Source organism: Lathamus discolor, chromosome 2, assembly GCF_037157495.1.
Source record: "Lathamus discolor isolate bLatDis1 chromosome 2, bLatDis1.hap1, whole genome shotgun sequence".
NCBI lineage: Eukaryota > Metazoa > Chordata > Aves > Psittaciformes > Psittacidae > Lathamus > Lathamus discolor.
In genome coordinates, this window is record NC_088885.1 from 107,738,919 (window position 1) to 107,763,795 (window position 24,877).

At 39.5% G+C, this 24,877-nt stretch overlaps 1 protein-coding gene across 10 annotated transcripts in view; it reads right to left on the minus strand.

Annotated features, from left to right (window-relative positions):
* PTPRM (protein tyrosine phosphatase receptor type M) overlaps positions 1-24,877 on the minus strand; it is a 470,168-nt gene that overhangs the window by 73,197 nt on the left and 372,094 nt on the right. For 5 of the 10 annotated variants that reach the window (XM_065668020.1, XM_065668018.1, XM_065668015.1 and 2 more), the window contains 3 exons: positions 24,587-24,661; positions 24,333-24,359; positions 19,623-19,810 (listed from right to left, as the gene is read on the minus strand). In XM_065668020.1, coding sequence (XP_065524092.1) covers positions 19,623-19,810; positions 24,333-24,359; positions 24,587-24,661 — 290 coding nt within the window. The remainder of the gene's footprint in view (positions 1-19,622; positions 19,811-24,332; positions 24,360-24,586; positions 24,662-24,877) is intronic. The other 5 variants (XM_065668021.1, XM_065668016.1, XM_065668014.1 and 2 more) reach the window with 2 other exon arrangements.

Below are 24,877 nucleotides of genomic sequence, written 5' to 3' on the forward strand. Positions count from 1 at the left end.
TGTTTAAAATAATCCAATAAAGTCCACATTCATCAGATTTCTTATTAAAAGTTATTTCTTATTAGATTCTATGTACCAAATTCTGCCAAGGGAACCATATAAAATGATGAGTGAGCTAGATGGACAAGGGTGACTTGGCACTGAAGTGCTCCAGTCTTGACATTTAGTGAAAGTTCCAACTTTGAGACAAACATCCATTTAAACAACAGGGGAAGACTTATTGCAATGAAATTCGGAGACACAGCTCAGCAGGGACTAGGCTTTCCCACTGGAATACTACAGAAGACATATACTAGTATACAGCTGGAGTGTTAGGGAATTGAATCCTGTTTAACACCTTCGTTAATGACCTGGATGATGGGGCAGAGTGCACCCTCATGAATCATAGAGTTGTTTAGGTTGGAAAAGACTTTTAAGGTCATTGAGTCCAAATGTTAACCCAGCACTGCCAAGTCCACCACTAAACCATGTTCCTAAGTGTCAGATCTACACATCACTCAAATATCACCAGGCATGGCAACTTGTCCTGGGTTCAGCTGTAACATTTTTCTCCTTCTTAGTAGCTGGTGCACTGCTGTGTTTTTGACTTTCAGCCTGGGAACAATGCTGATAAAACCGATGTTTTAGTTGTTGTTCAATAATGCTTATTCTGATCAAGGACTTTTCAGTCTCTGCCACTGAGGAGGGGCATAAGAAGCTGTGAGGGAGCAGAGACAGGACACCTGAACCAAACTAGCCAAAGGGGTATTCCATACCAGAGCACATCATGCCTAGTATATAAACTGGGGGGAGTTACCTGGAAGGCCCAGATCACTGCTCGGGTCAGGCTGGGTTTAAACCATGACACAACTCCACCACTTCCCTGGGCAGGGCAGCCTGTTCCCATGTTTGACAACCTTTCTGGTGAAGAAATTTTTCCTAATATCCAATCTCAACCTCTCCTGGCACAACCTGGGCTGTTTCCTCTCATTACGTGCTACTTGGGAGAAGAGACTGATATGCACCTTGCTACAGGCTCCTTTCAGGTAGCTCTAGACAGAAGTAAGGTCTCCCCTGAGCATTCTCTTCAGCAGACTAAGCAACCCTAGTTGCTTCAGCTGAAGAGAAAGAAATGTCTCAATTTCTTTTAATGCTGGATACCAGAGTAATTTGACTGTGGTACTAAAATTTTACCTGACAGCTCAATGATTAGGATATGTTCCTAATACTTGCAATTTGCTGGACATGGGACATAATGTTCTTTAAAAGATTAGGTTTCAGCCAAAATTGCATTGCAAGTAGAAATATCCTGGAATTACCTAACAAGGTACAAGAAAAGATTTGTCTTCCAAAAAATAAAATAGGCTCCTGGGACATGGGGATGGTAAAAATAGTCAAGTTAGTAAAAGACAGTAAGATACTAAAAGACAGTAAAACTGACTCAGGCTCAGTGAACCTTAAATTATGGTTTTCTTCCACATGTGCAGTATTCTACTGCCAACCACATTTAAGGTTCCAGGAGAAACCTTTTGGTATCGGTAAGCTGCTTGGATTTAGTGCAAATCTGCCAATGTAACATGGTGGTCCCATGTCCCACTCTGGCACCCTGCTTAGCCCTGTGTCAGCCTATGTAAGATGAATCTTAGTTCCATGAGAATATATGTAAAAGTATATCTGAGACAACACCCTCCAGAAAAGTATGGTTTGCTTTTATTATTCTCAGTAACTTCACTATAGTCATAATAGCTGGTATCTAAACCTGACATATCAGTTAAAATGCAAACATGTGTATTAGTGTCATTAAAATTAGCCCTTTCTACAGGACTTTTTCTCCATGGAAATAGAGAGGAAAGAAGCCTTTTTTGCTTTTTTATGTTACTGCACTATGAAGCTTGAGCTCTCCAACACAGAGCTCCTCCATGCTAAAACTGTCATAGGGGTAGCACCGTTCAAATCTTTCACGACACCAAAAAAATCATGTTACTATTAAACTTCTAGATTAATCAGTCAGGTTTCCAGGGACTCTGGCTCTTCCTATTTTGCAAAACTGGGGAAATAAGTCACACAAACAGGTAACCTTTTCCTCCCTCAATCCCAGAGATGCAGAATCACTACCCTAGTACAACTCCTTCCTGCAGATGTTTCCACACTTTGGCCTCCCAGTCAGCATATCTTCTCCATGTTTTTTTTCTGTGTGAAAAAGAGGAGTGCTGCTAGCTGAAAGGAATAAATCAGGAATATAATCCACCTCCTGTTCCTCACTTTTCCTGGTGTTAGGGAGGAGGACCACCACCCATTGCCGTACCTGCTGGACTCAGGAGAAGAGGATGGCAATGGCAGGACCTGGGTGAGAGGTGCATGGTAGGTCTGGAATGGACCAAGTAGTGAAACACATAGCATAACTTACATATTGTTCAGCATCATTTCCACTGAAGGCAGAATCACTGTCCTACATTATTTCTATGCTTCAAATATCCCTCAATGGCTATGTGACTGTGACTGTTTCCACCTTGCCCTCCTGTGGCAGCTGGCAGGTGAGTTGTGAGGTCCCCACTTCTAGGGGAGAAGGTAGTGAAACGTAAAGCTTTATGTATGGGGAAGGGTCCTGGTAGCAGAAGGAGCACCTCTGGGGAATGAGTGTAAATATTGAGTAAGCACCAGCAGACCTCTGTGTCAGTGTGTAGCTAGACAGAAGTTTAGTAGTTCCACTCATTTCTTGGAACAAGGCTATTTTAAAAAGATCCAACCTGATACCTTATAAGGTATTCAAGGCAATTCCATTGTAGCATACTTGAGCTAAAGGAAAACATACTCTATGTTATGTCAACAGGAAAGACATTTGCTTCCCAACTAGGCTGTCCTTCTACCTCAGCAATGTTTAAAATCAATTGATGGCAGAATCATAGAGTTTAGAAAAAAAAGGAATCATAGAGTTTAGAATAAAATGTCAGCAAAAGAGCAACCAACATACAGTCTCAGTAACAAGAAATAAAAAGCAACCCACAAAACAGTTAAACTTTATAGAAGCTCTAAATGCTGGAGACAGCATGGCCTTTTTTTGCTTTCTTTGTGTGCCAGATACATGTGCTTAGTAAATATCAGTAAAATAAACACAAATGCTGTGCAAAGAACTGACAAAGGGAGGGAAAATATGTCAATCTCTAATCAGATCTACAATTAAACACATAAAAAGCATGAGCAATTTATGTGATTTTCCTTGGATTCAAACATTCTTGTATGTTCTAGCTACTGTCAGCTCTATAGACTTGATTCACAGTGCATCCATCAAAATGCAAGAATCAAGCTGGTGATGTAAAAGAAGAGCCAATTACAAAGTCAGTGATAAAACCGAAATGTGTATATAAATACTAAGAAAGCAGCAAGACACCAAATTTGTTTAGATTTGAAATGTTTTACCCAGTGCAAAACCAAAGCAGATGCTTTGGTGTGGTTTGGAAGCTCAATTTGTTTAATTTCAGAATTCATATAACTGTCCCCCTTTTGCTCTCCAAAAGGCAAGAAGTGGTTTACTTCCCATACTAGTTCCCATACTAGTTTAATTCCACTACTTCTACCTACTGTAAGTAGCATGACTCTCTTTAAAGGGCCTAATGAATGTAAATAGGGGGCTTTGCAGAATAACACTATCTAAAAGAAAGGCTCGAGGATTAGGCTTTAGCATAGCAGCTACATACGTTTTAAATAAGAACATTTTACAACCTTATTTCTTTTTTTTCTTCTTCCATTTACAGCATTTCACAGACCCACAGCAAGACAGTGGACCAGGAGGCCAGCTACTAAAATAAAAGAAGTAGAAACCATACAGAATGCTAGCTAACTTAAAGGGCTCTTTGTGTTCATTCTGAGGTGATGTTAGCTCTATAAAATTGACTACCAGTATGTAAAGAAAAAATAAAAGATTGTAATCTCACATCACATTGTTTGCTTTGTATATACAGAAGGACTGATTTATTTTCTTCTTCTTTATGTGTGTTAACAGACATACTGGGTCAAACCAGAGGTCCATACAACCCATTATTTTTTCTACAAAAGTACCAGTAGCAGATGTTTACAAAAGTGTATGAAGAATAGAGCAAATAAAGAGTGACTCTTTCCCCAGCATACCATCTTAACTTCTAGCAGTCAATGGCTTTCCTGAACAATCTCTTTCTCAGCCAGACAGTGCATATAACCATTGTGTTTAATAATGAATTTGTCTAGCCCATTTTTGAACCCACTTATAATTTTGGCTTCACAGTATCTTGAGGCAGTGACCTCCACGATGTAATTATGTGCTGTGTAAAAAATATTTCCTTTTGTTCATTTTAAACCTGCTGCTTAATAGATTTGTTGGGTGCTTCTGATTCCCTAGATTATAAGCAATAATGAATAATTGGTGTTAGCACTGCAGAAGTAACACTGTTCTCTGGCACAGCTGAGAATATCCTAAGGGAGTATTACAGCAGCCAGGAATGAGTGATATTTCACTATCCTGGAAACAAAGTAAAGACTTGATGGACTTAGTAGAGTCTGGAGCTGATAAAGTGGCTCTGTTCCACTTCAAGGATTCCCTTACTCCTAGGATCTTTGCGTTTTATTATGCCAGCCTTACAGAAGCTATGTCCAGCAGTGTTACACAGAGCATAAAAGCTGAAGTATGAATGTGTGCATGAGGAAATCTAGTAACTGAAAATACAGAGTTTTAATGTAGTTATTTCTCCAGCTTAACCAGAGGCACCTATAACAAATAAAAACAGGCATGGATAAAAATCAAGGCTAAGTGAACAAAAGCTCAGCTGATATCAGAGCCTAATGCAGAGGACAGTGCTGGGAAATACTCTTCAATCAAACCATACACTAAAGCATTCTGGTAATGGGTAATGGTACACAGAACTTGGAAGAGCAATACTCAATACAAAAGACTGAAAAATTGTTATATGCATCTTTCTCAAGATTAAAAACCGTATGTTTCAACTTGAGAGTCATGCTCACATTCAGAGGGTCATGGAATGACCTGAAAATCTAAAAAGAGCTTTGAACTATAAGCATTTCCCCATCTATTTAAGTAACCACATTTCTATCCTAACTATTCATGTAGGGTTGGAGATGGCTGCATTTACTGATCTTTCCTGAGTAGAGGATAGGATCTGGCCTACTTTTTTAACATTTGTTCTGTCATACTGTTGCTTTGTTATCATTCTTGGTAAGGAAAAGCACAGTGATTGCTCACATGTAGGTATTTACTGTAAACAGTCTGAAAGCTAATATTTTCTCATGTCAAAACTGTAAACTCTGTGATACAGCCAAGTATTTAAGCATCAAAGGCAAAGGAGTCCTGTTGCCTTCTCCCAGATTAATCAGACACTATAGCTTTATGAACTTTAGGTTTACTTCAGGAACCAGCACTTCACTGCATGGATGTTCCCACCATCCCAGAGCAAGCAGCAGCAGGCATTCCATACAGGAAGGAATCCTGTTGCTGTTTGGATAGGACAGAGACAAAAAATCTATGATCTTGCACCTTTACTACAGGCTACCTTTTTTAGCAGAAGGCAGCTACAGCTGTGTCTGCTTCCAAACAGCCCCAGCCTTACATCAAAGAAGGTCCTCACTTCTTTTGTCTTCCTCTGGTGTGCTGTGTATGAGTGGAGATAGACCACTCTCTTGTAGATATAAGAGCTTCTTTTCTACTATATATCAAGAGCAGTTATTGTTGCACAGGCAAGCACCTTAGACAGATAATAACTGAACTAAGCCAGTAGATGAATTTTAGCCTCACATAAACACATGCTAGCTATTTTTTCCACAGACCAAAGCAAAGCATTGTCAGTCTTGACTCTTTTAAAGAACTTAAAGGGAAGAAACTGCGCCAGTTGGGTTGACAAATATTCAAGGTTTTTCACCATTACATGAACATGTCTAAACTATTATGTGTCTGATGGCCCTGGTGTTTCTTCCACTTATGTGAATGGTAAAATGTAAAACAGGAAAGAATATGTATTAAAAGCAACTTTAAAAAAGTCCCTTACATCCCTTCAAAACTAAATTGTTTAAAACACATGCTTGAGGACTCCAAATCATGCTGTAAACCCAAATCTTTCAGCTCCTGTGTGTGGGTTTGTAGCGAGTGACTGGTCTGCAGCTTGTGTCTTATGAAGAAGAGTTATTATTACGAATTTTCATCAGTCCTGAACTGAGCTGCAAATCCAGTAACCCCAGCAATTTTACATAGCTGATGTCACCATTATGTAATTTCTGAAATACTGTCTCTTGCTGACATTATTTCACAAGTCCCAGAAGCCAGCCTGCTTTTCCTACTGCCCACCTCCTGGGCTGCTTTGTTTCCATGGGTACTCCAGTCTTCCCCTCAGTTTTGCCCTGGGGGTGCAATTTTATACCATAGTTGCCCTGCTCATCTTTGCCTGACTGAGATGCCTGGTATCTCCTCATGGCTGTTTGAAAGGCTATGTCCTCTTCACCTCCCAGATGACTTGCTGAGGACCCAGAGAGACCTAACTGCTAATTAATAAGACAGATACAGAGCCAAGCACTTAGAGAACAGCAGTAGCCCTATAAGAGTGTAGGCAGTGGCATCACTGAAGATTCCACATGATGGGTAACTGAGGGAACAGCTGTCACACAGAGACAGAGGCGATGGCAGGAAACCAGCAGGAGAGAAAAAAGGCTTGCCAACCCCCTGGTCTGCCCACTGGCAGTCCACAAGATTTTCAGTGGACTTCACGTTTCCCACAGACTCTTTTGTATGTTGTAACAGAAAGATCATTCCAGCTGGAAAATGATGATCATCTGTTCCATTGACAGAACAATTACTAAAGCACTATAGGAAATATGTAAGAAGTCTCATATTCCAGTTAAAAAACTTCCTAAAAGATACACTGAGCCACACGCTACATAAGAATACAAATTTTCATTTCTTGAAAAATTTATAATGGCTATTTTAACTTATTTAAAACAAACGCATTATAGAAAATAATGCATATTTTAGGTACGCTGTGGATAAATGTGCTGCTAAATGAAAACTCCTAATAGCTAAATTATGCTAATTTTATTAGAAAAGTGTTCCTCTCACTTTACAGCCAGTAAAAGTGCTCTGGTCATGAAATCAGCAATGGACTACAATCCTAATTATTTGTAGTGAATAAATACACTCGATAGGAAACACATAGGGTGTATACCTAATTACTGAAGAATAGATTATAATTGCATTTAACATCATTTGCATAATTTAAAATGGAATAACTACATGACTGATTTTTTATGTCTTTTTAAAGGGCACTAATAAAATATGAAGGAGGTATGGAGGCTTATAAGAGTAAGAAGTAATGAATAATGTCTTTCACATTAAAGAACAATATATTATTCTGTGCACATAAATTGGACTAACTCATTTTTGCAGGTGCAATGGGAAAAGTATGGTACATCAGCAGTTTTAAAAAGTAAAGAATTTGCTAACTGGAGAAGGGATTAGGGATTCTGATCAAATATTCAATGTCTTATTTGAATAATTAATAAGTAAGTCTGGTGCAAATATGCAGCATATAGCCTGCAATGATTCAAAAACTTTCTTTTCTTTCAGATCATACTTGTCACTAACATTTAGAAAGTTTAACCTATCACCTTATCGCTGTGAGCATTAAAGCCATTTTTGCAGATTTCCCCCTGGAAGCTCACGTTATGAGTGAAATTAAGTTCAGTGGCCTCATTTAGTTTCCTACCGTGGTGTTCGATAGCCCATAATGATGCACAAATTGGCTAAATCTGAAACGAAACCCTAATTTCAATGGATACAGAAAGCATAAATTTGATACTAGCCAAAGCATAGTAGCAAGATCCCTCAGCAAAAATGACTTGCCTAATGGATAATGAGAATGAAATATAATCTGAGAAGTCTGCTTAGTACAGTTTGACTGTTTCCCAACCTGTGGATGCTAAAAGGAAGAAAAAACAGACTGAAGAATAATAGTGCAACAGATTTCACATGCTAAAACAGTGGAGTGATGTATGAGTGTTAGTTACCAAAAGAGTAAGCATATACCTCTGTGTACATCCAACCATGAGGAAGCAGTAAGATGGAAAAAGTTAATTCTTCCCATTAAAATTATGTAACCCCTGTGTTAATTACTTGGACTTACCAGATGTGGATACTGGATTTCCAAAGGCCTGCTCAGTGCCAACTTGACAATAATCAGTGAAACTTGGAAGCTATTTCCTTTATTGCTCCAATTTGTCATTGCACATGCCCAAAAATCTTTCCAGCATAAATAGCAAAAGATTTTGCAATACCTTCAGAGAATAAAAGATCCTAATGAGGGAGTCATAGGTTAGGATCAAAATTAAAACAAGTTTTGAAAGATTGCTGTGGCAGCTGGACCTAAGATGGGGGAAAGCCCAGAACTTTCTAAAGCAGATTGAAACTTCATTGCTATGGATAATGAAGGACAAGACGCACAACCACACAACTGCATTCACAGCTAAAATGATTCCATTTTCAATGCTTAAATACACTCACTCAATAAGGATCAGGTATAACATCAGAGGTGCTTATCATGCTTTACATTACTTTTGGATTTTCAGTCCAGCTTTGCTGAAATATGAAATGAATGTCTGCTAAATATCTGAACATGGAAAAGATCATCAGGACCATGACAACTGAGAGGTTACAGCACTTTTTTAATTGCTGCTAGATTTTGCATTCATTCATATGTTTGCCACCACATAAACCAGGACTACCAGATTCAGTAGAGTCAGGGAATGGTTAGAATAGTTTCTACAGCTCCTACATCAGAACAATCTGCATTCAGTTCATCCATCCGATTGATCAGCTTATGCATCTATATCTCACAACTTTCAAGTGCACCAACACTGTTCTGAACGGATCAGTAACACCAGCCTCTGTTTTAACTGCTTAGAGGGATACAGTGGTCATGAAAGATGCACTTAAAAGCTACAAGGCTTTCCTTAGGACAGAGTCTAAACTTTACATACAGGACTGAGTCTGGCAAGCTCACATAGAGAGTGAGTTAGTGACAGTAAGTGGGGCTGAATAAGGCATCCTTGTCCTTGTTAGGCATCTTTGCTGCCTTAGATCTTATACAGTTCAGACTGTTCAGGTTACTAAGAAGAAGAAAACAGAAGGTTCACACCCAAATAAATCACAAGCTGATCAGTACCAAAAATAGCCGCGCCACAGCATGAGCAAACAGCTGCCTACACCCTACTGAGATCCTAAGGATATCGGAAGCTTTTTAATCTATACACCTCTGCAATTTTATTATTTAAATGGATAAACCTCAAAGCCTTTCTAATAAAGCTATAGTCTCCCTAAATCTATAATCTCTGAAAAGAATAAATTCTAATGAAACCTGCTTAGACAAAAACAAATTAACAAATTAGAAAGCTGTTTCTGCATATACATGCACTTTTATTTAAATTGTTCGAGAGGGCGTTTAGGAAGAGTGGAGAAGGAAACTGTGAGATTTATAAAGTCCCGGGACACCTTGATCACCAGGCAGTTATCCACACTGCAGCAATAGGGCAGTGTCATGTGAATGATATTAGGCACTGTGACAGCTTTTTTCATACATTTGAAATCTGTAAGAACAGAAATTCACAGCTATTAAGGAGAGCTTCAGAACTGCACAAAACTGGCTCACGCACCGACAGACATTCAGCAAACTAAGTGCCTCTCCTCTGAACTGAAAAAAAACCCAAACAAGCTCTTGTTAACTGCCAGCCAGCTAAAACTGTTGACAACTGATTCTTGCTGATCAACAACTGGAAGTCACCCATCTTGCTACAAGACTTATTTAAGAATTAAAGGCATATTGCATGCTCCGGGAGTTCTGTCACTAATAACATAGGCTGTTCAGTAGTGAATACACTTTCTGGTTTGGGATTACTTTATTTGAACAATTTGGTATTGATCTGGAGTACCTTAGGATTTCCAAACCAAAACATGCTTCATAGACATGGTAGCTGTTAATTTTTACTACTGCTTTTGACCTCCCTAGATATGATCTCTCCAGTGCTGAGGCTTCCAAGAATCTGGGATAACCCCAAAAAGGAACAAGTTACCTGGGAATGATGAAAGGCTGCTGCAGATCTCACAGCAATCTGAAGAAACTGGGTTTTTCTGAACACAGTCCTTTGATAAATGAGAAATACCTGTCTCATATAAAGGACGTTTATATCACCATTAGTTGTGGTTATCCTTTATGCATGGGAGAGAACGCTTACATAATATATGCCTATAATCAGATCACTCTATTAAAGTGGTATTTCCAGTATTAAAGATTAAAGATTCAACCAGGCATTCAGGTGATTGTTCTGAGCCACATCTGAACAGATGAAACTTCACAGAAAATAATAGCAATGATTTCTACAGATTAATATTTCCAACAATTTTCCACACCACTTTCCCAGGACAAATTCCTATTTTACTTCTGGTTTTATTTCTGTCATGTTCACAATGTCTAATAAGTTTTCTTATTATTACTGAAATAGAGACAACAGCTACCCGTTCTCAGTTCTGAAGGACGCAGATGCTGCCCTTAGTGTATTTACACTGTCGACTAATGCCCCCACTCCCACCCAGTGTTCCTGAATCTTTCTGCTTCTTTGTAATTTGTGTCTTGTGGGATAGAAAATAACCTGCACTGATTGTGGTATTGACTGTCTCAGCTGGTGCAGAATAGCAAATAAAATCAGAGAAAAAAGCATGATAAAAATGTACAGGTTGTAGGTGAGACAGACCGGTTGCAGTCACAAGGAATACATGCATCAACTGGGTCCTGCCAGTAGCTATATCAACATAACATCAATAAAATACTTCTTTTTTCTACTATACTCAAGGTATCAGAACAGGGGCCCAGAAGCACATGGCTTAGAAGGGTCATGTAGCAGCAGATTTGTCTTCCAGCTGGAACCAAAGAGAAAGAAAAGCTACAACTGGAGGACTGGGTTGGAGTGACAGGATTCTAGTCAGTTATGCCTTTTACGCCTTTGCAAGACAGCAGAAAATGGAAACTATATCAGACTTTTGCCCTAGGTCAGACATTTATCTAGCAGCAGTCTGGAGAAAACAAAACCTTAAGTGGGCATCTATGTGGTAAACTTCCTCTATAAAAAATTTCCTGCTTGCCTGCAATACTTTCTGCTCCCAAGAATCTGTATTTCTACTGTTTTTTTCCAGCGTTGTTTCTTCAAACCATTTTCTGTGTACCCCAGATATTTCACTGGCTAATAGTACATTGCATGAAAACCTTTGTTTTTCTCGGCTATCAGCACCTCTACCTGCATATCTTCTGAAGTTCCATTTCAAAAAATATATTGCTATGAAGACAGGATTTCTTTCTTACCTCAATTATTTTCAACACTCACCTCCAAATACTCTTGAATTATCAATTTTTTTATGATCTTCTTTGACCATAATCCCACAAGGTATAACTGAACCGTGACCACGACCAAATAACCTATTTTAAAATCCTTCTACCAATCTATAATAGGTGCTAAGAAATGCTAAACTGAAATGAATTGTTTAACATACATTAGATAATATATTTCATGTTCCTGACCTTGATAGGCCCTCTGAGCTTGTACCCATCTATTTAACTATGGTGATTTAGGGATTAATACAGCTACACTCGTGCAACCCCTCAGAGTGGAGACCATACAGCATAAAAGGGGCATAATCAGTACAGTTTATCTTGACAGTATATATAACTTCAGAGTGATAGGAATAGTATTGGTTTAATGATATTAATATAGAATCATTTCCTGACTAAACCAGTTGACTGCCACAACACCTTGAGAAGGTTCCTGTTCGACAGGAGGGGTGAAGAGGGAACACAAGAGAGACAGCTTGGGGAAAGGCCTTAAAGTTAAAGCTACATGGAGGAACTTTTTTTAAACTCTGCTATTGACACGGTCCTGTTACTGACAGTACGTGAGGCTGATCTGAGCAGGCTACCTTTTGCAAATCCTGGCTTTTCAAAGGAACCTCTGGTTCTGAGATAATAGAAGCTCACAACTCCCTGTCATGGAACATAATGTGAAATTGATTTTGTAAGGCTTTATCTACACGAAGTTGCACTGTTTTAATTAAAGGTGTGCTTTTAAATCAACTCTGTTAAACCAGTCCAAGCTCCTGTGTGGACACTCAGAAATCAATTTGAAACTGTCTTATGTCAACTAACCTTAATTTGGCAAAGAACCAATTTACACTGAACAGGCACCAATTTTTGCTGATCCAAAAACAGGATTAAAAATAAAATCTTATTTTAAATTATAAGATTTTGATGAATGTCTCTGTTTCTGCCCTAGCTATGCCAACCTATGCTGGCCTCCAGTAACCTAGTCCATCTGCATAGGAAGGAGATGAACTTCTTTCCACCTATGTATTTATGGCCTTTTGATAGACACGTCCTTGTGAAAGGAGAAAGTGCAAAGCACTGTTGAACTAGGGAGTCTAAAACCAAAAGAGGGCAGGTGTAAGGAGAAAGAAATTATGAATTGCAGAGACCATTTTCACCCTCCTTTTCTATTTATTTTGTTTCTGTAATGCAGAAAGGTGATAAGCAATGAGCCTCCTTCATGATCAGTAAAAGCACTCTCATGCTGTAGTATTGGGGAGCAGCTTAAATAACTCACAATTAGTGTAGGAGTGCATGTGGAATCATGCCAATGTTATCCTGTCAGTCTAACGTTGCTAGAACCAAGCTCAAATCTCTCCTTTTTTAAGGGTCTGGCAGGGGATAGAAGGGATTTTAAAGATCCACTGCAGACTAGCTGTGTGGAGATTTCCCCGAGTTTACGGATTTCTGTTCAATCCCTTCCAATCATTCACACTCCACTAGGCTGCAAATGAAGGTCTGCATTTGAGTCCACAGCTTACCAAAATCTGTCCATGTTATTTCCACACCTGAGAAACTCATGGGAAAATGGACAGTGAACTTGTTACCCATGTGCCACTAAGGACACAGTTGTATTTGCTCTCATTCCACAGGCACAGCTAGACAGAAAACCAGAACTGCACCACTGCATCCAAGAGGTAGGGCCTAATCCTGCTGTAGGGAATGGAAGCCTCTGCATATGTCATCACAGGAACAGGGCCAGGCTGTGAGATACTCCCCGGCTGACACTCAACCAAAGCATTTTCAGTGATGAGAGACAAAGTATCTCAGTTCATCACAGAAGGAGAACAAAAGGGCACAATCACGAAAAGTACAGCGGTCCTCCCAGCACCCGTATATTTGGAGCTAAAGATACTCAGGAACTGAAGTGGGTAATCCTAATGCAGAGTTGACCAATGAGTGACTAAGTACCAGCCTGACACTGCTTAAAGATAATTTTTCAACTTCTATCCTTTGAGTTAGTTATGGTATTCGAAAAACTCATGCATGAAACCAGTAGGACTTAAAAGTACGTAGATGTACTTACATTGTGAACTACAGCCCTAATTATTGAGAATAGTGGTCTAATATATTAAGCTTTATTTTAAAGCACTTAAAACTATGCATGACAGTAAGTATTCTGTACCCTTGCACTCCTCTGAAATGGTGTTAATGGGTAATATGCTCCTTTTCTTTCTGTTCAGTTCAACAGATTTATTTTCAGAGTGAATCCTGTGTGAATTTCTCCTGAATCAAACTCTTTCCCTGGTGAGACTACATAATCCTGCTGTCTTGTTAAAGCAAAAATCATCTATGAGACTTCATTCAAAACAAATCCCCTGCCAAACTATTTCTTCCTTTTCATTTAGACAGTTATCCTTCTGATAATTTATAAAGAAAAAGATTCTTGCGTTGTCTTGTTAAACTTTGTAAAGAGGACTGTATCAGTCTGACAGCAGCATAAACAGAGTTTTGCAGTCTCAGCAGTGCTGGAATATATTGGGCAGCTGGTTGTTGCATATGGAGGAAAACCAGCAACACTGCAGTAGTTCAGTGGAAAAAAAATAAATCAAAGATAAAGCTAGTTATGTTCATTCTGATTATAAACAATTTCCATATATAAGAGGACTTTCTCAAATGCAGATACAGTATTTTAAGTCTCCCATCCGTGCCACTATTTATAAACAGCACTCTAGTATATTGCATCTACTGGTATTAGTCATGACTGCACCTACTGTCTGTAATGGGATGCCATTCATCAGCATGGTAAGCTCAAAATCAAGTGATTTTCCTGGAAACTGTTTCTCAGCACCATGTGATCCACTGTAGTTAAAAAGCCATGTCATTGGTTGCATTATAAATTCCATTTTACAGTCTTTTTTTTTAATATAAATTAATTGTAGCTTTCCTCTAGGCTTAATGCTGGTATAAAAGGTTTTGGCTGATGAACAAATCTTTTCCAAAGACAGGAGTTTTCAATTCTATCATTTTTAAATAACGGTGGCATAAAAAACCACATAGGAACAAACTTGTTTAAGTCAGCTATACAAATGAAAGTTGACAAGTGATTAGCCCCTTCTGGGAATTAACTGTTTTCTACATTTTAGAGGAAAAAATGTCATCAGTGACTATGAAAGTGGCCTGAAGCATGGGCTTTGGAAGTCTAATACTATAAATACCAGTTTAAACAATTAAATATTTCAGCAATTTTTGTAACTCGGAGCTGGCATGACAAAGCACAAACTTCAAAAACCCCACCGTCTCTTGTAAAATGCAAACAGTATGCACATAATTGTATGAGTCATCCTGAAAGGTCTGCAACAGTGACTACACTAGTTCCTACCTTTAAAATTTAAGCATGGTATATTGAACCTCTAGGGCAGTGCATACTTGTGCATGCCCAGAAGATAAATTGTTGCTCGCCCTACGGGTGGAAGTAATTTAAATTACTTTTGCTGGGTGTCCTTCTCATTTCTCTTTCTATCAGATGAAAGAATGAGAAGGGATCTGTTTTTTGCTGGCTTCTGCTTTGAGAAGACAGAGCTAAAATTGAATTTGTTTCATTCTGCTTCTCACCAGCTATGTCAGAGTCACATTACAGTAAGACCCATTTACACCTGTTCCTCTGATTCTAGTTTCACATTCTAGTTTCCAAGAAAAAGAAATTTAGGACTGTGCACTGGGTTGGAGTCGCAGTGCAATTTGGACAGACTCCTCAAATGGACAAATGGATGGGACAGGTTCCTCAACTGGATAAAGGGACACTTTCACATACAGAGGCAGATACAGGCTTTGTTAGTGTAACCCACTCCTGGAAATGGTCGGGATGGGCTGCTGCTGATCATTTGCTTTCTAGACCACAAGGCAGGAAATATTTTTTTGGTAAATCTAATTACATCTTGGATCATAGTCCATATAACATACTAAAAGTCAACAGAGTCTTTCAGAGGTGACAGCTTCAAGTCTGCCTACAGATCAACAGATCAGTCCCTGCAAACTCTTACAAGTGAATCTTCCCGTTCAATAAAAATTATCTCATGAATTCTCATACACACCTATGTCAATTTTGACAATTTACAGGCCGACTCTGTGGATCAACTTAAGTATGTTTCCTTTGTGAAGTAATATATTCATACTACTTGTTTTTCAGGTTTAAACCCACTGAATTGTAATCTTGTGGGAAAATACTCACTGTAGACATGTTATCAGTCCATATTAGAGTGTTCCCATGAGAATAATCCAGAAGAATAAACCCCTTAAAATCTGAGCTAAAAGGCAAAAAAAAGTGGACAAAGGACATTTATTCTTACACCTTAACAATTAAAATACTTGTCCTAAAGTGACTTTAAAGGGCCTTGAATCCTCCCTCACATTAGACATGGAACCAAGGTTGATAAGGCTCTGCTCATTCAAATACACGATATGGATGAGGAGTAGTGCATTCTTGAAACTCTTCAGCAAAACTAAGCTTTTGAAGTCAGGAACAGTATTCCCTTTAATTTTGGGCATGAGAGCAAGTTCTGCTTGCTTTGCACTTTTTTCACTTAGAAAACTCATCTCACAAGGAAGACAGGATCTGCAGTACAAGGTGCTGCATTCCTACAGTATTTGCCAGGATGCAGTGGTCATGACATTTAAAATTCAGATGACAACAGGGAGGAACAGGTCACTCTAGCATGAAATAAAGAAACAGAAGTTGAATCAACAAAAAAGGAAAAAAAGAGAGGCTGTAAGTTCACATGAAAAATAACAAGGCTTAGAGGTAGCCTCCAGCTAGTGGCAACCATTTCGGGCACCGCAGAATAAATTTTATAGCCCTAGGGGGCACTCTGAAGATTTGCACACTTCTTCTCCATGACAAATACTATTACTCCAAGAAATACTGCTTGTAGAAGTTGATTACTAAGATAATATTGTGTTACAGGGCAACTGTGATTAGACAATCCGTGATGCAGAACTTTGGAAAAAGCCCTATTCTTCAGTAATAAAAGAACAACATGGGAAGTACTAGGATACTAGTGGATCCATTTCTTTGAATACAGAGCTTCATGCAATTATCAATCTCTTGTTTCACTTGTGGGAAAGGATAGCTTTTTAGACCCTGTCCCGCAGGGGAAAAAGGGTACTAGGACTGGCTCCCTGAAATGCCTGTACACCAATGCACGCAGCATGGGGAATAAACAGGAGGAGTTAGAAGTCTGTGTGCGGGCTAAAGGTTATGATCTAGTGGCGATTACAGAGACATGGTGGGACAGTTCACATGACTGGAATGTGGTCATGGATGGCTATGTCCTTTTTAGGAAAGATAGGTCAGCAAAGCGAGGTGGTGGAGTTGCTCTTTACGTGAGAGAGCAACTAGAATGTACTGAGTTCTGTCCGGGGTCGGATGAGGAGCAAGTGGAATGTCTGTGGGTACGAATCAAGGGGCTGACTGGCACGGGTGATACAGTTGTGGGGGTCTATTACAGACCTCCTGATCAGGACGAAGGAGTTGATGAGGCTTTCTACAGGCAACTGGAAGTAGCCTCGCGACTACATGCCTTAGTCGTCGTGGGGGACTTTAACTACCCCGATATTTGCTGTCATACAGCCAGTCATTCACAGTCTAGGAGGTTCCTCGAGTGCATTGATGATAATTTCTTAATGCAAATGGTGGACGTACCAACTAGGGGAGCAGCGCTGCTAGATTTAGTACTCGCCAACAAGGAGGGTTTGGTCGAAGTGGTGACGGTCAATGGCAGCCTTGGCTGCAGTGACCATGAGATGGTGGAGTTTAGGATCCTGTGTGGGAGGAATAGAATACCTAGCAAAGCCACAGTTCTGGATTTCCGAAGGGCCAACTTTGGCCTCTTCAGTCAACTGCTAAGGGAAGTCTCATGGGAAAGTGTACTAGGCGGTAAAGGGGCTCAAGATAGTTGGTTAGCATTCAAGGACCGCTTCTTCCAAGCTCAGGATCGGAGCGTCCCAATGAGTAGGAAGTCAAGTAAGGGATCTAGGAGACCGGCGTGGTTAAACAAGGAGCTGCTGGGCAAACTCAAGTGGAAAAGGAGAATCTATGGATTATGGAAGGAGGGGCTGGCCGCTTGGGAGGAATATCGGACAGTTGTTAGAGGATGTAGGGAGGCAATTAGGACAGCTAAGGCCTCCTTGGAACTCAATCTTGCTAGTCGGGTTAAAGACAATAGAAAGGGCTTCTTCAAACACATAGCAAATAAAACTAAAACAAGAGGCAATATAGGCCCACTGCTAAACGAAGTGGGTACCCTGGAGACAGAGGATATAAAGAAGGCAGAGGTGCTAAATGCCTTCTTTGCCTCTGTCTTTACTCCTGCAGACTCTCCCCGAGGGCCCCGGATTTCTATAGCCCCAGAAGGAGTCAGGACAAAGGAGGAGTTTGCTTTGGTAGATGAGGATTGGGTTAGGGATCAGCTATGCAAACTGGACATCTGTAAATCGATGGGTCCGGATGGAATGCACCCACGGGTGCTGAGGGAGCTGGCGGAGGTCATTGCTAGGCCACTTTCCATCATCTTTGGTAAGTCGTGGGAAACGGGCGAGGTGCCTGAGGATTGGCGGATGGCAAAGGTCACACCAGTCTATAAGAAGGGCAAGAAGGAGGACCCGGGTAATTATAGACCGGTCAGCCTTACCTCCATCCCTGGAAAGATGATGGAACAACTTATTCTTGACTCCATCACTAGGCATATCAAGGATGAGGGGGTCATTAAGAACAGCCAACATGGTTTTATGAGGGGGAAGTCATGTATGACCAACCTTATAGCCTTCTATGAGGAAGTGACTAGGTGGAGGGATGATGGTAGAGCGGTAGATGTAGTTTTTCTTGATTTCAGTAAGGCATTTGATACTGTCTCCCACAGCATCCTCATAGATAAGCTGAGGAAGTGTGGGCTTGACGATCAAGTAGTGAGGTGGATCGAGAACTGGTTGAAAGGAAGAAGGCAGAGAGTTGTGGTCAATGGCGCAGAATCTAGCTGGAGGTCTGTGACTAGTGGAGTCCCTCAGGGGTCGGTGCTGGGACCGGTGCTGTTTAATATTTTCATCAATGACCTGGATGAGGGAACTGAGTGCACCCTCAGCAAGTTTGCTGATGACACAAAACTGGGAGGAGTGGCTGACACACCAGAGGACTGTGCTGCCATTCAGCGAGACCTGGACAGGCTGGAGAGTTGGGCGGGGAGAAACTTGATGAAATTTAACAAGGGCAAGTGTAGAGTCTTGCATCTGGGGAAGAACAACCCCATGTACCAGTACAGGTTGGGGGTTGACCTGCTGGAAAGTAGTGAAGGGGAAAGGGACCTGGGGGTCCTGGTGGATAGGAGGATGACCATGAGCCAGCAACGTGCTCTTGTGGCCAAGAAGGCAAATGGCATCTTAGGGTGCATTAGAAAGGGAGTGGTTAGTAGGTCAAGAGAGGTTCTCCTCCCCCTCTACTCAGCCTTGGTGAGGCCGCATCTGGAATATTGCGTCCAGTTCTGGGCCCCTCTGTTCAAGAAGGACAGGGAATTGCTTGAAGGAGTCCAGCGCAGAGCCACAAAGATGATTAAGGGAGTGGAACATCTCCCTTATGAGGAGAGGCTGAGGGAGCTGGGTCTCTTTAGCTTGCAAAAGAGGAGACTGAGGGGTGACCTCATCAATGTTTACAAATATGTAAAGGGTAGGTGTCAGGATGATGGAGCTAGGCTTTTTTCAGTGATATCCAGTGATAGGACAAGGGGCAATGGGTGTAAACTGGAACATAGGAAGTTCCACGTTAACATCAGGAAGAACTTCTTTACTGTAAGAGTGACAGAGCACTGGAACAGGTTGCCCAGGGGGGTTGTGGAGTCTCCTACACTGGAGATATTCAAGGCCCGCCTGGACAAGTTCCTGTGTGATGTACTGTAGGTTACCCTGCTCTTGCAGGGGGGTTGGACTAGATGATCTTTTGAGGTCCCTTCCAACCCTTGGGATTCTGTGATTCTGTGATTCTGTGATTAGAATTAGGCAGAGATTTCCGAGAAAGGTTTTTATGTCTCACTCCTCATTCTGGCTGGTTACAATCAGAAGATTTCCTCACTACAGAGATGATCTTTCCCATCAGTATCTTCCCTCACACAGCAGCTGGATTACTTGGCTGAGTAATTATTTTTCCTGTTCTGTGGTGCAGGTAGCAGACAGAAAAGCCAACAGTGCAGAAGACACAATAATCAGATCATTAGACCTGACACTTACCTCATACTCCTCTTTGAATCCGTAGCCTTCTGCACATTTCATTTGGGTGATGTGCTGTAGCAAGTCAGCTACACGGATGGCTGGATGAAGCTGTCCAGTCTGGTAGGGAACATCCACTGGATCTCGCTTCTTGTAGGTATGGGACTGGACCAGGCTGCTTGTGTCACTGACCATCGTATGGGTTTCATCTAGAACAAGAGTAACTCATCATGTACTGGCTCATTTTCACTTATTAATAGATATATAACTTACACAGATTTCTAGAGGAATGACAGAAATCTGACACCATCAGTATTGTTTTTGTCTGTGAAGGCTACACCAGAAGAACAGTAAATCCATGGAGCAGTTTACACAGGGAAAATCGCAAGACTAATTGTAATGATGCAAAGTCCATTGAGCATTGCAGAGCAGTCCGAACTCTAATATTGTTTTAAATATCACTAGCTTATTACAAGCAGGTTTTAAATCAGGCATTTGGTTCTAAACTGCATAGAAGTTTCATTCTGAAACTTCAACAAGTCCCCATGAAATGAAATTGGACTTGTATTCTTTAATTACTGAAGTGCTATATTTCACACTGCGAATTTAGAGCAAATGTTTGGAGTGAGCAAAATAAAAAGATGCACAAAATGGTTTATGGTTTTATCAAGCTAGGACTGCAATGGAAATGTAGAACTGAGACAACATTTGGAGATGAACTGCAAGAGGACAAATGCAAAGGATCATCTGATAAGGAAAAATGTCTTGACTGGCTGCTGAACATGCTTTGGGACCATGGTATATCATGAGCTTTCACATTAGGCACGGAATGTTATATGTCAACTGACATGCAAGCCAACAAACAGGAGAACCCAGTGGGCTGGTTAAAATTTTTATGAGACACATACTCTCCCAACCCTCCACATCTCTTCCATGGGGCAAATGGGCAACTTACCATTGATTGGCACTTTTAAGAAGATACATATCAGGAGAAAAAAAGAGGAGGAGAAAAAGGAAACAGGGCATAAGCAACAGTACTACATTAGTAATTACAGGTAATTTTATGTTTGTAATTTAGTCTTTACAGAGTGGTTTCCTAAATGAGTCAGATTCTGATCTCAGTTTCACAGTATAAAATAAATCTAATGAAACCAAGTTATCTTACTATGGGTGAATTCACATAGATGCTACTGAGATCAAAATGTATACTTAGCAGTAAATAGACAGATGTGAAAGTGCACGCTACCAAAGGAAGCAATATGACTTTCTTCCTGCTTAGGTGGAACTTAAAAAAATTTGTTCAGACCCGACAAGAGAAAAAAAACAACCCCAATTCTAAGGTCCAAATATCATCATAAATATATTTTCTGTTTACCCAAATAATAATTTTATATATCTCAATGAATTTTTGATTTTTAGCTGAAATTTGAAAAGTGGTGCTTTGACTTATCCAAGCTATTCCTCAATGGCTGCACATTAAACACCGCAAGGGGTTTATTAAAATACTATACTTATTTAAAAATTAATACTCTGTAAAATATGCTGTATGGAAGGGAAGTATTAAAATACTATTTCTACATTCATAAGTTAGGCATTATAGCGGAAAGTTCTGCAGATACTCAGTATGAAAAGGTCCCAGGTTCTCATGTACATACAAAAAATACTACCTCACCTCATTAAAGGTACCTTTCTGGTCTTAGATAAACCACTGAAAATGGATGTTAAAGCCACAGAGCTCAAGAAAGCGTATTTCAAGGATGATTTTAGGCTCTCTCAATTCCCACTTATACTAAGACATATAAAAACTGTTCCTCGGTGAGCATACAGTCAATATGAACTATGCATTTAAAACCTAAACCAAAAATTACAAAGAAAAATTTATGGGTATTAGTATGGGAATTTCACTACCTTTCCTGTCAAGTTTGCTAACCTGATCGAATGCAGAGGAAAGTGATTCATCTTTTGCTGAAAGTTTGACAACTTTTTCTAATGTGTGATTAAATTTTACTGCAAAGCACCTTGGGATGCATGGTATGAAGCGTGGTATACAAGTGTAGGTACAATATGTTGCTGTTGAAATGGCACCTGAAAACTACAAGGTGGCTAAGACACAAAAGACAAAAAAAGTATAGGAAGTTGATAATGATTTTTTATGTGGCTTATTTCAAATTTAGAAACAGGCTAGAAAACTTGGGGATTTTTTTTGCAACCTACAGAATTCCTTGTAACACAGACTGTTAGTAACTAAGATGAAGGCATTTAACAGGGTCTTGTACTACGAAAACAGCAGTTTAATCTTTATGAATCTCTTTCCTATGAGCTCCTTTGTTTTAGACTGATTTTTCTCTCTCTATTACTTTACCTCCATTAATACTATTTTTTTTTCTCTTTGGGAGTGATGTTTTAAGATGTTTTAAATAAAGTGCTTTCAATCCTTGTTTTATATCATACATTAGGAGCCCCATAATTTTTGCTTTGCCTTTGAGCACTGTAGCGTGAGCCTTTCAGGCATAACAGTCCACTGTTTTTCACAGGGTGACCTCTTTCAGATGCAGCGATCAGATGCAACAGGAATTTTGTCCAGCTTAAATACTCCTACAGCTACAGTTGTTCTACTCTCCACTTACTCATTCTCATAGAGCTGTACAACACTTAGTAAATAATATATTTATTTACTAGTTATATGAACACATGGCATGGAAGGTAGCTGGAAACCCAGCCCAATATCTTTTCAGGGCTGAGACGCTCTCCAGTTTCTAGTTGATACTAGACAAATATGATCTACACTCATCTATAAATTCAGCCACCATTATCCAAAGCGTTTAAAGCTCCTTTAGTTTTAACTACAGCCTTGATTCCGTAGTCTAACACAATTTCTCTGGAGTTTGGAAGATAGCAAGAGCAGGTATTATTTGCAATTAAAACACAGCATATCTTGTTAATTTCTATATTCCTCTACTGACTCAAGCATAGCTAATTCGATTTACCTCAGATAAAACACTATTCCTATACAAGCAGTCATAAAAACATTCTGGGAGAATGGAACACCACTGGTCTGAATAGAACACCAGTTATAAAAGGGTACTAATTTTTTTACATGTAAGCTTACAAAAACATTAATTTTCCACGGTGAAATTATTGGCTGATTTTCTGAGATGAGTATGGACAGATTGCCGTAGCAGACCATAAAATACATATTTAACTAATCCCAGATTTTAAAGACCTAGTAAAAGCAAAGAATTTTATTTCTCAGTGTGTGTTTGTGTGATATTTGAATTACTCGCTTAGAGATTATTTCTTGTGGAGAAAAAAAAAAAAAAAAGCTAACAAATACGTTTACCATCTCTATTAAATTGCAAAGGATCACAAAAAAAATTTAAATCAGAGAAACCATTAACTAAAACCTAGTAATTGAGATAGGAAATCTCAGAGTTTTTCTCCTGATAATAGTACTTTTCTCCTTGCCCACGCACAAGGTCAGAAAGAACATCTACTGGATGAAGTGCTGAATGAATGCTAAAGCACACACGCAAAACCCCTAAAATCTCAGGCAGTTAAAAGTCACTGCAAATTTCATTTGCATGCAGATTATTACATTGTTACAGTCACTACCATTACCTTCTTCCAGATTTACATAATGTATAAAAACGCATAAGTTCCTTCTCCAAGTTATCACGCTGAAATGCACTGTGCTAAATATTATTTTGCAATAACAAATTTTCAAGATCACCTTCCTAAACTTCTTATATGCTTCATTCTACTTAAGCCTGTTTAACTTGCAATTTAAGAGCAGGAATCAGTTAAGAGGTCTAACATTTTTTACACTGATTTGAAGAAAAAGGAGGAGAAAGAAAAATATTTGTTGTAACCACATCAGCCGTTGTAAAAAGAGTAAAGAGGCTTAACATTGGAGTGTGAATTCTTGCTACAGTGCACTGTTACATTTTGACTTCTTACTTAAAAAAACCAAAATATCTCTCTGTTTAGTTTGAAGTTAGCATGGGAAGGAGGTGTAAATGAAGACAAGCCACAAAGCAGTTAAGAGTTATTTAAGCATTGGAAATGCAATAGCGCCTCATGCTTATTGTTTTATCACTGTGCAGAAACCTCTCTTTCTGACATTGGACAATTGCTGGTTTCCCTAGATTCCCCAGGTTTTCCTAGATTTCGTTCCCGTGACACCTGATGCATAATAAACTATATACTCTAAGTCTCATGTTATTTAGCTGTTCAAAATACCATCTCTCCTCTGAAACTTCATTTTGACAAGCATGTCAGAAACTGTGCGGTATTGTGAGAAGAAATGATAGCTGCTGGATGGACAAAAAGGTATTTTGTCTGATTTTCTGTATCATGAATAGTCTAATTAGGAAAAAATGTTATATTTAAGAAGTGACATCTTCAGTTCTGAGATAAAATGGAAAAAGAAAAAAAGAGGGAAACTGTATCAATTGCTGCAATAATCAAATTCTTTTGTATCACTCCAAATACATGCATAAACATTTCCTCGCAAATCCACTTGTTAGAAGTATTTCTCGTCTCCCCTGACTTGCACTACAACAGTAGTAATCAAGCCTGATAGTGTCCTTAGCATTCTCAGTGTAGCCAAGCCTACCACATCTCCCCTTAGTATAAAACTCCAGCTTTTTACATACTATTGTCTGTACCCCGAGAACTGTGACTTTCTAAATAACTTCAGCAATAAACTTGGATAAAGGGAAATGTTCTCACCTAAAATTGCAGTTGGCACAAATGGATCTGTCATACATCATAAGCAGGTCAATGCAGAAAAGGTAAAAAGAGAGAGAACAGTAAATGGTTGATAAGTGTTCCTGAGTTTTCTTTCAGAAAGCTACTGTAAGCAATCAGTATGTTGCTTATGTATGTATTAAATTTCTATGTCAAGAAGTATAAGAACATAATTGTATGTGCTTCTATTATGAAAAGGTCTATATGGGGTGGAAACCAAGAAAAAAATCAGTTACCTGGGTAATAAGAATTAGGCACTGTTGTGCTCAATGTGTTAGTTTTCATTGTAAATGAAGATGGTGAAGATACAGCTGCAAAGAGAAACAAAGGTGGTTAGTGGCAGCAAAGTGATACAGGGCTATTTAAGCTGAGTGATGCAGTGCATGTGATTGACTTGGTTGTTTAGAGTCTGTCCTGTTGTGTTTGTCGGGCTGGAATCAGGACCTGGGGAAAACCAGGTATGCCTAGTGAATAAAAAAGCTCACTGAATTTGATCAATTCTCTAAAAAGAAATGTCATCAGGGAAA